Raw genomic sequence first — 17,609 nt, 5'->3', positions numbered from 1 at the left:
AGTCCATCCTTTTGGCTTCCCTCAAAAGCTTGCTGGGGCCCTGGGCCTCCTGTCTCACCCCCTTGCACAGACCTGTGCTCAGAGGGGCTGGGCCTGGGACCTGGCCTGCAGTGGCCGCCGTTTGACTCGGGAAGTCACTTCCCCTCTGAGGCTGCCTGCAGAGAGCTGTGTGCAGGGGCCTTGCAAGCGCCGAGGAATCACACCGGTCCTGCCCCTGCCCCCTTTGCACGGGCTCCTGCTCTGAAGCCCTCCAGGATCCCTTTCTGTCTCTAATTTCCTTCCCTCACAGCACTTCAAATTCCGAGTGGCCCCTGTGCCCTGCCCACTCACTTCATCCCCGATCTCTAAGACTGGTTTCATGCTGCCCAGCACAGGCTCTCAGGTGGCAATTCCTGGCCCCGTCCCAGCATGTGTACCCTCCAGGCCTCGTCGGCGGGGCCTTTCCCTGCAGCCCTCCTGTGGCTGCCTCCCTGTCCTTCTCAAAACTTTAAACTCCTCCCCAGGCTCCCAGGCTCTCTCTTTGGCCTCCTTCTGGCTTCCTCGGAATCATTCCCCAAATCCTCCTTTTCCATCTCGGCCGCAGCCATTCCCCAGTCATCCCTTAAAACGGGACTTGAGCTCACAATGCCCATGACCAGCTCCTTCTGAATGGGCCTCTCATCTCTACTTCCCGCCCTCCCTGCCCCTCAAAGTGCCAGTCCCAGGTTTCCAATAAGCTTTCAGACTTTCCACCTGACTAGCTGTTGCCACCTCAACTGAACAGGTGAAATCTAAGGCCCCAGATGCAGTCTCTAGAGCCAGAAGGGAGGGGAGGAAAGGCTTCCACACAAGTCCTCAGTGTTGTGTTGGGGTTAGAACGCAGCCTCAGTGTGCCTGGGCAGTGGGGGTGTATGGGAGACGGGTGTACACCTGCCAAGGTGGCAGCCAGGTCCCAGCCCCTACCTGCCCAGGAAAACAGGCTCTCAGTGCCCAGGTCTAACTTTTCAAGGGAAGCCCCAAATCTGGACTTTTATGTGAACTCTCTATTGTCTAGAACGTTCTGTCTGCCACCTGCGGGTTACATGCCCCGCACACTGCCACCCAGACACCTCTGGGAGGGTGCTTTACCCATATCGTCATATCTTCCTCCTGAGATCCTGCGCCAGGCCCCGTTCAGGTGCAGGGCACTGAAATCCAACCAAACTGGCATAAGCCTAAAGCGGGATATTCTTGGCTCAAGTGCTGGGAAGGCTGGGGGACAGCCCACAGGACTGAGAGAAAAGCTGCAGGCTCCTGAGTCTCTAGGGCCTCGGGGCCACCAGACATCTCCCCCTTCTGCTTGTCTCTGTGTGTTGGCCTCACTCCTCTCTGCAGCCAGGCTCTCTCCATATGAGGGGGAAACGGCTGCCACTGGTCCAACATCTCTGCCTGCATCTTCACAACTGCCAACCTCAGGGGCAGAGAGGGCAACTCCTCCACCTCCAGGTGGTAAAAGCCATGGGTAGGATCCTGATTGGCTCAGCCCAGGTCACGTGGCCACCCTGGACCAATCACTGTGCCTAGGATCTCCACTAGGATTTGCCAGCCTGGTCAGGTGTTTTCTAGGGGAAGGATGGGGCCCCATAACTGACCACATGGTATTGGAGAGGAGGTCACCTAAGGAAGAGTGCTGTGCTGGTGAGAACGTGTGCTGAGTAGTCAAAGCAACAAGCACCAAAGAAACTACAAAATCCCACGAGATTGGGAGCCCTCCAGAGAGCCCAGTTCCCAATGGGTAAGAAACTTCTCAAGGCCAACCAGTAAGAGTGGGGCTGAGAGTGGAGCTGAAGTCATTTCCAAAGCTCCATCCTTTCCCCTTTACCATGGAGCCTCACCAAGGCCACCTGCCACCAGTCCACAGTCTCCCTGACAGGTCCTGACAGGGTCTGTTTCAATAGCCCCACAGACGGGGAGCTCCCTGCCTGCCAAGGCCACTGGTGTCACTGCTTGTTAGGAAGGTCTTTCTCAGCCTCCGGTGTCTCTGACCTGCTGGTCCTGACCCTACCCTCTAAGGCTACACGGAACAAAGCAAATCCACTTTCCCCTCCTGCCTTGGGTGCCTTGAATTACATAGGACAGCCCCATCATCACCCTGACCTTTTGAGAACTTCTCTCCTAGGACATGACTTTGCCTCTCCCTTGGTTACCCACTGAACCTGACCACCCCTGTTACATTCCCCTTGCTTCACTTGACCAGAGCCAGTTTCTGCTACTTGTGGCCAAAGTGCCTGACTGACGTCCACGCTCTAGGTAGGGCCTGGCAGGGTGAAGCTCCCTGGGTGAAGCGCACAGCTCTTGGAGCCCTGTTGCTCTTTAAGCTTCTTCCCCGCTGAGGCTCCCTGTCCATTTTGTTTCTGACATCACTTCCCCAGGCTTGAAAGCTCTGAATCATGTTTGCCTCTTCCCCGTCCCTCGCCCCCCACATGCAACATCCAGAGGCTCCTCCCTTGAAATGTCTCCCACATCCATCTCTCTGACTCCATCCCCGCTGCCTGCTCCCTGAGAAGGGAGGCCTCGTCATTTCTTGCCTGGATGACCGCTGCAGCCTCCTGGCTGGTCTCCTTGCCTCCAGCCTCTCCCTGCTCTCATCCACGCGCTGCCAGATTAATCTTCCTTAAACACCGCTCACTGCCTGTCAGTCCCCAGCTCAACAATGTAGCCAGCGCTGTCGCTCACTGGTCCCCCACAGGCACTGTCTGCTTCAGCCGGGCTACACCTCCCAGCTCCCCTGTACACACACTGTCACCAGGGAACGCCTGTGTGCTCTTCCCCTTCCCTTCACTGTCTGGCCAATGCCACCACATGCTAATAAGGTCCTAGGCAGAGTCCCTCTCCTCCTCTGGCCTTGGGACACCCAGAGTTGGGAGTAGAAGAAGAGGGGTGGCCAGGGACCAGCCCTGAAGCCACGATCCAGTCTGCAGGTCAGCAGATGGATTGTCCTTGCCTGGCCTGTCTGGGCTCTTGAATGTTGCTGTGACCCCTGTCACCTCTACACTCTGCATGTCCTGGGAACCCACCCCAGCTTCCAGGCTGTCAGGAGTCATACCTGGTCAAGTCTTCTGGATGAGTCATCTTTCACTACATCAACCTTCCTTCTCAAGCCCTCTCATGAATGCTCATCACCCCAGAACGAGCACCTTCCCAAGATTCTAGATCTGCAGGGTCCTCCCTTGATGCTCTCTGCCAGTGCTGTCAACCAAGAACCCTGCTCCCCCCACCACTTCAGGGGGTGTCACAGAGGGAGGCCAAGAGTGAGCATCCCCACTGCTGTCCACACAGCATCCGCGGCAGTCCCATTTATGGAGCGTTCACCCCGGGTTTGGCATTGGGCTAAGTGTTCCACACAGAGTAACTCATTTAATCCTCACAATCTTACGAGGTAGGAGCCTTTCATTATCCAGATTTTCTGGATGAGGAAATCAAGGCACAGAGAGCTGAAATCACCTGTCTTAGGTCACCCAGTTTAGGATTCTAACTGTTCCAGGGCCCCGACTCTTAACCACAATCCTCTAGTGCCTGACTCCCCACCCCATAGCTCACCAAAGAGCTGGGGAGGTCAGTGGGTCCTGCGGGGAGAGGCCTAAGGAGACTTTGTCACTCCCTCCTGTGACCACTTCTTCAGAGGGCTGGGGTGACCAGGAAATAGTGATGTGCTGGAGCCAGCTCATCCTGGCTTAGGAGAGCCTGTTGTTAAAATTTCTGGAATTCTGCAAGCTGGTCAACATCACACTGGTAGCTTAAAATAGGCCATCGTGGGAGTATTTACACCATGGAAATCGGCAAATCTGTCCTGCAGCTCTCCCAGAGAGCCAACTGTTAAACATTTACCAGCACATCACTGCTGGGGAGGGGATGCTGACCACCCTCAGAAGGGCGGCCTAGCCTATGGGTGCCAGGCTTCAGGCAACTCACACTAAAGACAAGCTCCCCAGTGGAGCCAGGAGTCTTAAAAGAAAGGGGTCTTGAGAGGATCGGGTGGGTCTCAAAGATGGACCTCTGGCTGTGTGATCCCAAAAGATCTGGAGGAAAAAGGACTCTCAAAAATTGTCAAGGCAGCTGCAAGACATCTAGGTAGGCTCATATTCTAACCAGACATGCCCAACATGGAAAGATGGCCCCAAACCAAGGACAAAGCCACCGATGAGAGGCATGGACCGGAGAACCATGCAGGGAAGGGTAAGCTCAGGTCCAGCTGAAGCTTGTGGGAAATGCCAAAGCAACATGGGGCAGGAGGGGCTTGGAGGAGAGGACCAGGAAAGGGTGGGCCTTCTGACTGGTTGGGGGGGGCGGGTACTGGAAAGCTGGCCTCCCCACCCCACCATTTTACACCTGAGAACACTGCAGTGGAGAGGCAGGACAAACACTAGTAAGAAAAGCACTGAAGGCCAGGCGAGATCAGGACAGGCTGAGTGTTTGTTGCGAATGAGTTCAGGTCTCTTGGTCCTAATAAATTACACCTCAGGTCCTGGCACAGGGACCTGCTGAACCCCGCTGCTGACCTCTGAGAAAGGAGTGGGAGCAGTCTTGGGGCAGGAGATGTGTGAGCTGTGGCCTAATTTTCAAAAAAGGAAGAAAGTTGTATTTGGTGAATGCGTCACTTAGGTTCTTTGAGTGCAAGCAACAGAAAATGATTCTCACAAATCTAAGCAAAAAGGGGGAAGTACTGGTGAGAGATTGGGTTGCTGAGAGAAGGGAAAAGAGGCTTAAAAAGCAAGCTCTGAAGCAGGAAAGGAACCAGGATAGGGAAATTACTAACCTGTCTCACTTGGGCCCTGCTGCCAAGATGAAGGGGCCTGTCGAACACTGACTAAGGCTATACCAGGGGAGAGGTCAGGGAATTCTGATGGGACTGGGAATGGAAGCTGGACAGATACAAAACCCAACAAATGTCCACTGGAAAAACCACAACCTGGTGAACCCGATGCAGACCCCAGGAACGATTCTGGTAGTGCTTCTCAGTCAGCTGCAGATGACCAAGGGGAGCAGGGACACCGAGAGACATGCTGGAACCCCCAAGTACCTGTCACACCAGACCAGCTTCCCTTATCATAAAGTTACTGTTCTGATAGGTCAGGGCCGGACTGGAAACGGACTGGAAACAGTGTGTCTGGATTTAATATCTCAAGATCAGCAAATGGAGATATACGAACCAGGTGACAGCACATCTAGGGGAAGGCAAAACCTTCTGAATGGCCAGCATTGTTTTCTTTTTTTTATTTTTGGCTGCATTGGGTCTTCACTGCTGTACATGGGCTTTCTCTAGTTGCGATGAGCGGGGGCTGCTCTTCGTTGTGGTGCACAGGCTTCTCACTGCGGTGGCTTCTCTTGTTGTGGAGCTCGGCTCTAGGCGCGCGGGCTTCGGTAGTTGCGGCACTCAGGCTCAGTATTGTGGCTCGTGGGCTCTAGAGCGCAGGCTCAGTAGTTGTAGCATATGGGCTTAGTTGCTCCACAGCATGTGGGATCTTCTCAGACCAGGGCTCGAACCTGTGTCCCCTGTATTGGCAGGCGGATTCTTTTTTTTTTTTTTTGGTGGTACGCGGGCCTCTCACTGTTGTGGCCTCTCCCGTTGCGGAGCACAGGCTCCACGGCCATGGCTCAGGGGCCCAGCTGCTCCGTGGCATATGGGATCTTCCCGGACCGGGGCACGAACCCGTGTCCCCTGCATTGGCAGGCGGACTCTCAACCACTGCACCACCAGGCGGATTCTTAACCACTGTGCCACCAAGGAAGTCCGGCCAGCATTGTTTTCTAACACAGCCGATTAATTGGCTAATGTTGATCCAGGCTTGGGTCAGCCTCAGGCTGGGTCCTTGGTGCTAGTCAGCATTTTTATTAAATACTTGGGTAAAATGTACTGATGACATACTGGTTAAATCTGAGGATCATGTGCCCATCCCTTCTCCATGAACAAGAAGCTGTGAGTGGTGGCAAACAGCCTGGGTAACAGGACAGTGACATAGGTGGCTTGGGCCCAGCTAACCTGGGCAACCATAACCCCTGAAAGTGGGGACTGGCTCACTCATACAGCACTTGAATTGGACCAATGAGGAAAGACCAGGACATTTGTTGGATGGCTAAGGGAAGAGGGATTCTCTCTTTCCCCCTGGATTGGGCCTGCAAGGATGTAGCCCTCGTAACCCTGGCAGATACCTTGGTACTGTGAGGGGAAAGGCTGTTGGAGGGTGGCACCAACACCCCCCATCCCCTGCCAGAGCAGAGATGAGGGATGTATCCTGGTCACACTGTTCTCCCTGGATCCAACCATGCCTGAAGCTAGAGCTACCCCTGGCCTTTCAGTCACACATGGCAATAAATCTTTTTTTTTTTTTTTTTGCTTAAGCCAGTTTGGGTTGGGTTTTTCAATATTTGCAACAGACACACTTAGTATCCTATGCTAGTCCACACCAGGGCATTGTGTCACAGTGGGATGCCCTGCTGGGACTGACATCCAGACACAGCTAACAAAGATGTTCGGGGTAGAGAAGGGGGCTTGGAACCTGCTACAAGAGGAACACCTGAGTGGATGGGCGGTGCCTGGCCTGGCAAAGGGCAGATAGGGCCCTGTCTTAAATAACTGAAAAGAGAAAAGCTGCCCTTGTGTGGCCCCAGAAGGAAAAGCCAAGAGCTATCTAGAGGAGCTTACTGGGAAGGATTCCACCTCCCATAAGAAAGTCGCTCTGAACAGCCCGAGCCACCTGAAGATGTGTGGCCCTGGAAAAGTTGGAAAGCCGACCCCCAGGGGGTTTTATAATCAAAATCCTGTGGCCTGGACATCCCAGCCCAGGATTAGAAAGTACCTGCACCCTGGTGGTGGGATGGTGTGAAGAGGCAGGATACAGGGGGGAAATGGGCTCTGGGAGATGAGGGGATTAGCCCAAGATCATGCCGAGGAGCAAGGTCCCCTGACTCTCTCCAGTGGGCTTTCAAGTCCATGGGACACCAGACAAGGTCCTGACAGTAAATGGACACATGGGGCTTGGTTCTGCTCCCCGCTGGTGTGGGTGGGGGAGGTGAGGCTGAGCAGTAACAAGGTCCCAGCTCTGCCACTTCTCTGAGCCTCAGTGTCCTCATCTAATAAACGGGACTAACCTCACCTACCTCCTGGGTTGTCCTGAGGTTCTTAGCAGATGATGCAGGTAGCGCCCAGCACCGGCCACGGCTCCTACCATCACCAAGGTAATTAAGAATATAAGGAACGGCAGTTTCAGCCACCGAAGCCTCCTTTCCCCGCCGCAGGCTTCAATCCTCTTAGCAGAGGAGAATGAGTTTGGATGTCAAAGACCTGGGTTGGAACCCCAGGCTTGCTTACGATGCCCATGCGGGACCTCGGGAAGCCATGCCCTCCCATATCTGTAAAATGGGACGGACCACAGCGGCGCACTGGAAGCCTACAGAAGGTGCCCCAGAAATCTCCTCCTTTCCGCCGCGAGCTCAGCCTGGGAGTTGGAGCCGCTACACATACCAGACCGCCAGAGGGGCCCACCGCCCAGCTACGTCTCCGGGGTCTGAGGGAAGGCGGCGCCAGTGGGGGCTGCAGCCGGGCGGGCGCGGGAACCGAGGAGCGGCGGAGGCCGCCGAGCCGCAGTGCCCGGAGGCTGGACGTCTGCTCCCCCGGCGGCAGCCGAGCGCTCAGCCAGCAACTTGTTAACCGGCCCCGAACAAAGAGCCGCTAATCCGGCGGGCGGCCGCGGGCGGGCTCGCGGGCGGAGGGATCCTGTCCCTCTTTCCGCGCGGCCGCCGAGTTTACTGCGTGCTCATTACCCGGCGCCGGGCGGGGGCGGGGGCGGGGGCGGGGGCGGGGCCGCGGGCCAGGACGCGCAGCGCCCCTTTTCCTTGGACGGCCCCGGGGCGCGCCCCTACCCAGAGCCCCGGCGGGCGGGCGCAGCGGCTAATTGCTAATCCCCTGGGCTCGGGCTCCCATGGGCTCGGGCACCTGCCGCCCCGCGGCTGCTCACGTGCTCCGCAGCTCGCCCGCAGGAGGCTTGCCTCTAGCCCGCGACCCCCACCCGCCAAGCTACCCGGACAACGTGGTGGGGAGTGGGGAAGGCTCCGGTCACGCCTGTCACGCCGGGACCATAATGAATCACTCTACCTGCCAGTGCCTGGCATCCTTTTTTTTCTTTCTTTTTTTGTTGGGGTCGGGGGCGAGAAGGGCTGGAAAGATGCAGATGTGGAAAAAGGCAGAAGCCCCTCAACTCCATCTGGTCTCTGCTCCAATAAGGAGGGGGTAGGGTCTAAATCGGGGTGTACCTCCCTGCAGGCTCTGAGCTGGACATGCTGGGGTGGGGCACGGGGAGTCCCACCTGCCACCCTGGCTGGGGAGGTGTACTGCAGAGGTGGGATACAGGGACAAGAGCTCCCTCTCCAAGGATCAATCTGGACTGACTCCCCCTCCCCAAACCTCAGCCATGTATTTGCCTGGAGCTCAAGGTGACCCTGAGCCTTCTAGAGGGACACAGCTCTGACATCCAGGCGTGCAGAGGGGCCTGAATCTGGGAGACTCACCCATCAGGGCACTGGCCCTTGGTGCTCTCACCATGGCCCACTCATAGGTGGGGAGTTCAGGGTCCCCTCCCCCACCTAAAATTTGCCCTTTGTGGCCTACTCTGGGGAGCAGCTGCCACTTAGGCCTCTCCTGATGGCTATGAATCTCCCTGTCTCCATCTCAAACAGGGCTGGGATGGCGCAGCCAACAACCACACCTGGAGAGCAGGAGGGGCAGGGGACTTCTATATGCCCTGCCCCGGGCGTCAAAGTGGGCAGAGAAAAGACACAAGGCCTGTCCCCCATCCCCAAATGGAGACCTCCCCTCAGGCCTATGCCCTTTTGCCTGGACCCCTAGCTGCACCCTCTCCCACAAAGAGGGCACCAAGGACTCCCCCACTCCCCATAGGAGAGGATGGAACAGTGCCCTCTGCCATATCCCTCACCAGCAATTGCTAACATTTATTGAGTGCCTACTGTGTGCCAAGATTGGCATGCCATCAGTCTGCCTAATTCACACATCAACACTGAGTTAGGTCCTCTTATGACTATTTTAGAGACAAGGAAATAAAGAAGTACAGGGAGGAGCTGGATCCACAGCCAGGACGAGGGTGAGGCAGGGGGTGCCAAGGGTACAAAATGTAAGGAGGCACTCACCCTCAGGGGCTGACCCTGTACTAGCACGACTTAAATTTTGCACCCTAGGCCCCTCCCTTGCCTCACCCTAGTCGGAGCCCTGGTCCAAACCCTGACCCCAGAGCCTGCCAACTCAACCATCCTACCACCTTCTCCATGTGCCTGGGGTTCTGGCTCCCAGGGGACCAACGACTGCCTGCAGCATCTAACATCAGTCCCTGGGAAGAGGGTGGGCCTTAGGCACTGGCACTCTGACCTTCTGGGGGTCCTGAGAAGGCCTGTTTTTGCCACTGGGGGAGTTCACCAGCTAAAGCATGACCCTGCTTCCTTGCCTGGGCGCTGGGACTCACAACTCCTACCTCTGTCTCACAGTCACCTTCGGCCCTGCTGCAACAGCCACGTAGCTCCAAAGCAACACAGGCAGCTGCTGCCAGTGTGGTTGGTGGCTTTGGCAGGTGCTGGGCAGGTGTGAACAATTCCTGGGGGAACCTGCTGCTGAGTGCACAGTCCACCCCAGGCTCACAAGGCAGCCTCTCTGGGCACAGCCCCCAGTAGTCATCAAGCCCAACCCTTTAGTATACAAAGAGGAAAACAGCCCAGAGAGGTTAAGTGATTTGTCCAAGATCACACAGCAATCAAACAGCAGAGCCCGAACCAGAAGTGATTCCATCCAGGGCCCCCACCCCTGCTTTGCTGCCATGTTCTGTGTGTGAGAGCTGATCGTCAGCACACAGTTCCAGGACAAGCTGAGCCCAAATCATCATGTTCACAGAACCCCCAAACAAAGCTCTTTGCACTGCAGCAACCGGTGTCTGAATCAGGCCCTGCAGGGGTGATGTGTGTATAGATGGGGGGTGAGTAGGGTGCTTCTTCCAACTAGAAGCAATGATTCCTCCTGAGGGCTCCTGCCTGGGGCTGGAGCAACAAGAGGTGAAGCAGCTTATACAGAGACCATCTTCTCTCGTATATATGAGCTTGGGGCCTGATGCATCTTAAGACCCCACCCTGTCCTAACTCATGTCCCTTCAGGTGCCAGGGAAAATGGAGGAAGGAGGCAAACGCATGCCTGCTCCATGTCGGGGTCCACCCTGGGTGCTCTATGTTGCCTATCAACTCGTAACTATAACCTCAGGAAGCAGACGTGACCCCATTCTACAAAGGTGGGAACAGGCTGGGGAGTAAAATTTACTCATCCTAGGTCAGGTGGCTTAGACTGAAACCGGGCCTGTCTGCCTCTTAAGCACTGCCCTTTCTACTAGACCTGACAGGAGGAGGGGGCCAAGCCTCCCCAGAAGGCAGGAGGACCCTTCAATGCCACTCTCATGGGAGCAGACAAGAGGAACGGAGGGCTGAGCCAGCAGAACTGACTGCAGGAAGCTGGGCGTCCATCTGGGTGGTGAGGATGGTCGGGGCCCAGGGGCTGGGCTCTGCTGGGGCTGAGCCTCAGGAGCTAGGAGCCCTGGGTAGGTGCCCACAGAGCCGCCGGTCTTGGTGTCAACTCCAGCCCTGAGGATGGGGGTGGGGCCCGAGGAAGGGCCACCCAGACAGACTGTCAGGGTCAGGATGGCTAATGCCACAGCTGGGTGCCCCTCAGCCCTAACTTCCAGGGGTTTCAGTCTGCAAGTCTGGGGGCCAGATGACATTACTTGCATGAGAAAACACCCACCTGGGAACATCTATGCCTGGGAGGGCTGGGGGTGGGCAGGGAGGTTCCTATTCTACATACATTGGCAAAGCTGTGTGAGGGACTCACACAGGCTCCCGTGAGCTGGTTTGCCATCCGTGTGTGGGGCGTCAGCTAGCTGGTCCCCGCCCTGGACAGGAGCCATCTCCAGCCTCCCTGGAGCAGGGCAGTCTGTGTACAGGCACAGGGATGAGGAGGGCTGCGGAGGGGACAGAGCAAACTTCTCTCCTTCTCCCCAGCTGCAAGAGCCCTCCCTGCCTATCCAGAGAACCCGAACTCAAGCAGAGGAAACAAAGAGAAAAAATAAGCATTTGACTGGCTGTGACTTGGAGCACACTGGGGGCTGAGAACCGGGTCGCAGTGCCGCAGACAGTGGCAATATGTGTGGGAAGCACTGGTGTGAATGAGGAGGTGGCTCGGGCCAGATGCCTCTGGCAGCTGCCCCAGGCCCCACATGCCTTTCCAGGGCTGAAGAACCAGTACCTCTGTCCTGTAGCCCACTCAGAGCTCCTCAGTGTGCCGTGACCCCTGCATGGGTCTTAGGAGGAGCTGGGGAGGCCTCTTGGAGGGGGCTGGATTGAAGCTGGGGGCTGAGATAAGCAGAAAAGTGGGGACTGGAGGCAGCAGGGGGGCTTGGCCTGGATCTGGACAGAGCTGAGGATGTTGGGGTATAGGATGGGGAGCGTGGCTGGCTGGCTGGGGGGCACCAGGTTCTGCGAGGCAAGTACAGTGTGTGGAAGCAAGAGCTTGTCTGGGGGTGTGGATGCCCAGCCCACCGGCAGTCAGAGCCAGGGAGGACGCCCAACCTGCCAACACATCAGCCCAGGGATGTGTGGTGATGCAGGTGTTTCCTAAGGGCTCCTGGGCTCAGGGTTCAGACTTTACCTGCTGGCACTGGGGTGCCACAGAAGGCTTTCTAGTGGGTTCTAGCCTGGGTAAAAGGGGCATTAGTCTAAGTGGAGGAGGCACAGGAGGGGGATGAGTGGGGGGTGGCCACTGCACTGGTCCAAGTGGGAAAGGTGAGGAAGAAAGGGCTGGGGGAGGAGGGGACAAAGGAGGAGAGGGACATGAGCAAAGTCACAAGTAGGGCTGAGCTGGAGGACTTGGTGACAGATTAGACATGAAGCGTGAAGGAGAAGATTAGAGCCAAGAGAGACTCTAAGGTTTCCAGCCCCAGGCTGGGGGAAAAAGGGGAGGGGGGACAGCAGGGCCCCTGGGAGGAGGGGACTGCAGGAGAGGGTTGGCCTGGAATAAGCAGGTCTGGGTACGTTCATGAGACAGTGCGCACGCCTGTGTGTGTGTGTGTGTGTGTGTGTATGTGTGTGTGCGTGTGTGCATCTGTGTATACATGTGTCTCTGGTGGCAGCCAAGCCCAGCACTGGGGCCTTTGCCTGGAAAAGTCCTCCAGCCCTGGCTGAGGGCAGCTTCTGCCTCTGAGACTTCATGGCTTGAGTCTGCAGCTCTGGGGCCCAGAGCAGCACGAGGCAGGATGAAGGGATATAAGACAGGGGGTCCTGGCCCCTGGCTGAGGCCAAAGTTGGCTGCTCAGGAACCAGGAACCAGGCCAGTCAGTGCCTCTGGGCTGGGGGGTCTGGTATCTGGATCAATGCCAATCCCAGGCTCCTAAGGGAAGCCCCTCCCAGCACAGGCAAGGAGAGGCAGGTGGGCCAGTCAGAGGGCCAGCCCTCTTCTGGGGTGCCTGGGGGGACCCCAAAGAGCAGACCCCCATCCCAAGGCAGGGTGAGTGAGAGCAGCGTATCTCTTAGCCTTGAAGAATTAAGACACCTTCCCAGCAACCAAGTGCTCCAGCCTGGGGGTGGGGGTTGGAAAGAGGGGTCCAGGATCAGCCCTGAAGGTGGGGGAGGGGCCTGAGGAAGCGGCCACTGGGACAGACTGTTGGGGTCAGGATGGGCAGTGCCACGAGTCAGTGATGCCCCTCGGCCCCACCTTCCAGGAGATCCAGCTCCCCGTGGGCCCCGCCCCCTCAGGAGTGCAGAGATCTGAGACAGGGAAACACAGGTGTGTGCAGCTCACAGGGGCGGGGAGGCAGGTGCCAGCTGTGTGACTGGGTATGAATGGGAAAAGCCTGTGAGACACGTGGGTCCCTGCGTGCGCGGGCACAGAGAGGGCCCACTCAGGTAAGTGTGCTGAAGGGACAGGCTTTTGTGTGATATCAGAAGACAGAGGGTGGGCACTTAGCCTGGAGAGCAGGAGGCTTCAGAAGTGCTGGCCCCCGGCGCCCCCTGCCGCCTGGCCAGCCTTCCCTCCCTCAGCCACTCACAGACACATTTCACTGGTTGCTGTTGCCAAGGAGCTAAATGGGCGGTGTGGGAGGAGCCAGGGTCAGCGCAGGGCCAGCCTGCTGGGCACATGTGCCCGGAGCCTGTGGGGGCCAGCAGTAAGGGGCCCCAGATGACAAGAAGGGCCCCATGCCCTTCAGCAGCCCCTCACATGGGCCTGAGAGTTGATGCCCAGAGGCAGGCTCTGCTCCAGGGCAGCCCTGTGGCACGGGTGCCCACTGGCCAGCTCCCTCCGCAACCTTACACGAGGCCCCAAAAGGTGCCTCGAGACCCAGGAATGCGGTTCCCCCACTCTACAGCCTCCCAAGGAATCCACACAGCACCCCCGGGGCTGCGGCACCCTGACTCACCAGTACCCATCACCGTCTCATCTACACACCCTCACCTGTGCCACTGCTCACAACCGTCACACACGTGCGGTAGGCCTACCGTCACACACGCTCATCTGGCCACACGCATACCAAGCCTGCACACACTGCCAACCCGCGTCATCGCCAGGGCACACATGGCAGCCCATGGCCCTCACACGTGCTCACGTGGGCAACGTGCAGATATGACCACACAGCCCTCTCGCAAGCATCTGACTCAGTAAACATGTCCCGGCCCCTACTGGGTATCTAGCAACACCTCCCTTGTGTGTGGAGCTCGAACACCCCCAGATCACCACAGTCAGTGGTGCAACCCGTACCCCTGAGCGATGCACACACTCCTAACACACACATGTGTGCAATATGAAGACGCACCCGGTGGCAGTGCAGCCTCCCAGCTCAGTCCGGATGAGGAGGGGAGGTCACGGGGCAGAGGGATTTGGTAAAGTGAGGATTTGGTGGGGGGATGATGGGGTGATGGAAAGGGAGAGAGAGTGGATGGGATGAGGTGGAGGGAGGACTGAGGGGGACAGGATGCAGAGAGTGGCCAGGCAGTGGTGGATGCAGGATGCACTATGCAGAGACACTTTAAGGAAACAGCCATCAGCCTCAATCATCAGGCTGGTTTCTGAGCTTTCACTCATTCATCTCCAGTCAGTCTGGCTTCCCATCTCAGGAAACCCAATGCTCCCTTCTGACACACCTGGGATTAACAATGGCCTGGCCAGGCTCAGCAGCACCCCCACCCCCACCCCCAGGGTCTCAGGGCAGCAAGAATCAAGAATTGCTAGGGCAAACTCCATGCTCCCTTGATCACATGAATGACACCCTCCCCCCACCCCCACCCCCCCGCCATACACATAGAGACTCAGCTCTGCTAAGTGCACGGGGGTCAGGCACAGACCAGGAGGCCCCCAAAAACTCAGCCTAGGTGGAAGCTCAGGGACAGCAAACAAAGGATGCAGGGGAGCTCCCCCCACCCCCAGGAGGTGGGCTGAAGGCTGAGTTATGGGGCAGGAGAGGGTGGCCAAAGGGACACGAAGGAAGGGAGAGGGTTGTTCAGAGAAAGGGAGGGGAGGACGCGGCAGTAGATCCACAGCGTACACCTCTGGCCCCCACACACCAGGAATGCCAAGAGCCACAGCGCGGGTCAGGGGCCCTGGCGCTCTGATTGTGCCGGCTACAGGGGCTGGGGGGATAGTGTATGCGCCTCCACGCCTGGGTGTGTGCGTGTGCGAGCGTGTGTGGCGAGGACAGAGGAGGACACTGTGTTCCGGACGTGGGCAGAGGCCAGGTGCCAAGCTGGGAATTGTGAGTAGCTGTTTGGGACAGATGCTGCCGGGAAGAGGTATCTTAACCCCCTTCCTCAATTTCCTGGGCACTTGGGATGTGGTCAAACCCCTCTAAACTGCTAACCGGCAAAGTCAGACTCCCCGGGGCGTTGATCTAAACCCCCGACCCTGCTCTGGGGCCGGGCAACCAGCAAACTTCCCCCGCCTGCAGGCGTGGGGTGTCTACACTCGCCAGCCCCACGCGCTGACAGCTGCTCCTGTACTTGGCAGAACCCAGGCTTCCGGGCAAGCGCGCGAGGAAGCTGCGCAGCAGCAAGAGGCGGCCCCCGCGTCCCGCCTCGCAAAGTTTGGCCCCCGGGGGCTCCCGGCCGGGTCCGGCAGCGCGGATCAGGGACCCCCAGAGCAGCGAGCGTTCGCGCGCACGGTCCCCCGCAAGCCTCCCCAGAGCGCGCGCATGACTCACCCGAGCCGCGGAGCCAGGCGGCGAGGACTATGCCCAGGAACGCTGGCCACAGGCCGGACCGGACGGCCATGGCCGCGGGCGGGCAGGCGGGTGGGCGGGCCGGGCGCGGGGCCCCGCGGACGAGAGGGCGCCTTTCAGCGCCTCAGCCCAGAGCCCCAGCTCCGGGCACCCCCGGGGCCCATTGCCAGCGGTCTGCGCTGCCTCCGGGCGGCCGGCTGCGGGGCGCACGCGGCGCGTGGGCTCCCCTGGGCAACAGGAGCGCAGCAATGCAGCCGGGGCGGAGCGCAGCGCCAGCCGCGCCGCGCACCGAGCCAGCCGCCGCGCTGAGCCCGCAGCCTAGGAGCCGGCCGGCGGGCGCCGCAAAATCCGGACTGGAGCACCGGAGCGGGGCGACAGCAGGGCGGGGCGGGGGAAGGAAGGAGGGGCCCCGCCGCCCTGCGCCGCGCGAGTGGGCCACCCTCCAGCTCCGGGGATCCCTCCCGGCGATGCCCGAGGCTCCCCCGGGGAGGGGCTGGGGTGGTGGGCGGGGAGGCCTCCCACCGCCCCACGCGATCTCCAGGGACCAGCCAGGAGTCTGAAACCCGGAGCGGATCGGTTCTCCGGATCCGGGCTCTCCCGGGCCCGCCAGCCGGCGCACAGGTGGCCCGGGAGGGGCCCAGGGCTGCGGCGACCCCGGCCCGGCGCCAGGCTGCAGACAGAGGCCCGGGGCAGGGGTGCCCGGGGTAGGTTCCGCTGCAGTTCTCTACCCCCAGCCCACCCCAGTCCCCGCCTCCCGGCCGCGCTCCGAGGCAGTCAGCGTGCCGCGGTACGCCACCCAGCCCGTAGCTTGGATAGGGGACTGCGGGAGAGCTCCCGGGCTCTGGCCCGCTAGCAGAGGTACGCGGGTAGGCGAGACTAGGCGCCACCCGCAGTCCCAGCCACGTAGCCTGGTGGACCTCAGAGTGACCCCAGGTTTCTCTAACCCCACGGCACCGTTCACCTAAGGAAAACAATCCTAGGACGCAGCGCAACCGACAGGGCGCGCGGTGTTTGCGCCCCGAGTGCGCACCGCGCCGGAGACGTGGGCGTGAAGGAACCAACCGGGCTTTGGGAGCTAGAGAGATCTAGGGTAGGGTCTAGGAGCCTCCGCCTTCTAGCTCTGTGACCTTGGGCAAGTCATGTTGTCTCCCGGAGCCTCCAGCAACGACCGCTGCAGGAGCCTCCTGTTCCCCATCCCCCATTCCCTAATCTGGTTAAAATAAACAGAGGGTTGCCTTGAAGGAGAAAAGAAATGACAAACACGCACCATGTGCACGGGGAGAGTGGTTAGAAAAAGAGAGGTTCCTACTCTGGCTCGGGAGGAGAATGGGAAGGGTGAGTGCACGGTCGCAAACTAAAATGTCTACAGGGGCCAGTCGATAATATAAATTGATGCTGCATACTGGGCGATATAAGAAGGGTCTTCGCTTCCACAAAGAGATATGAGCTCTCCTGTATTTCTTGAAACACGAGGCCCTCTCTCGGTCTGTCTTTTGTTTCCCACTTTTGATAGAGAAGGGTTGTGAGAAATGTTTTGCTTTCCTCTTAACTCTACTGTGAAAAACACCAGCCAATGTCCAGATACATATCTATAGATGCTGGGCTTCAGTGCCAAGGAGGCAATGGCAGCGCTGGGGACTGGGCACAGGGTCCCATCTCCAGCACAGCTGGCTCTTCTCCAGGTGCCAGTTTGGGGGTGGGGGTGGGGTGGGGCCCAGTAGGGCCACATCTTCCAAATTTTCAATAAAAGCCATTGTATCAGTATATGAGATTTTCTGATTTCAAATTTTTAACTAAAACAATTTTGTTTTAAATTAACTTCATGTGAGCCCAGATGAAGATGTCCACAAATATCCACCAGCTCTGGGGTTTGAACTCTGTTTTGGGGATTGCTTGTGCATAGTCAGTGTCAAGGGGCCCTGATCTACCCAACAAGAGAGTGTGTGTGTGTTTTGTGTGTGTGTGTGCGTGCACGCGGGCGCATATGTGTGCGTTGGGGGGAGCAGTTACCTAGGCTGCTCCCTCTGGCATTATGCCCCACCCCACTCCCAGGAAAGAGGTGGGTGAGAGAGGTGAAACAATAGCAGGACCTGCATTTGGGGCCTCCAATATGGGGGAGATGATTAGGAACTGGGATTTGGGCACTGGAGGGAAGTAGTTGAGGATGAAAGACTGGGAATGGGGCTGGGGTATAAGATGATATCATAATGGTGTGTCCTGGACTCTGCTGTCTGCCTACATTTATAATTTGGTTTGATACTCACAGGAAGTCCTGTTAAATGAACATTATTATCTCCATTTTATCAATGAGGTAACTGAGGCTTGGGGAAGGAAAGTACCTTATGC

At 58.2% G+C, this 17,609-nt stretch overlaps 1 protein-coding gene across 2 annotated transcripts in view; it reads right to left on the bottom strand.

The window, feature by feature from the left end:
- UNC5A (unc-5 netrin receptor A) overlaps window positions 1–15,334 on the bottom strand; it is a 62,532-nt gene extending 47,198 nt beyond the window's left edge. For both annotated transcript variants that reach the window (XM_060144267.1, XM_060144269.1), the window contains exon 1: window positions 15,246–15,334. In XM_060144267.1, the coding sequence (XP_060000250.1) occupies window positions 15,246–15,315 (70 nt within the window). In that variant the 5' untranslated portion in view covers window positions 15,316–15,334. The remainder of the gene's footprint in view (window positions 1–15,245) is intronic.
- Between the last annotated feature and the right edge of the window lie 2,275 nt (window positions 15,335–17,609).

The sequence above is a fragment of the Lagenorhynchus albirostris genome, chromosome 3, assembly GCF_949774975.1.
Source record: "Lagenorhynchus albirostris chromosome 3, mLagAlb1.1, whole genome shotgun sequence".
Taxonomy (NCBI): domain Eukaryota; kingdom Metazoa; phylum Chordata; class Mammalia; order Artiodactyla; family Delphinidae; genus Lagenorhynchus; species Lagenorhynchus albirostris.
The sequence above is the reverse complement of the archived record's forward strand: the minus strand, read 5'-3'. Positions and strand labels throughout refer to the sequence as shown.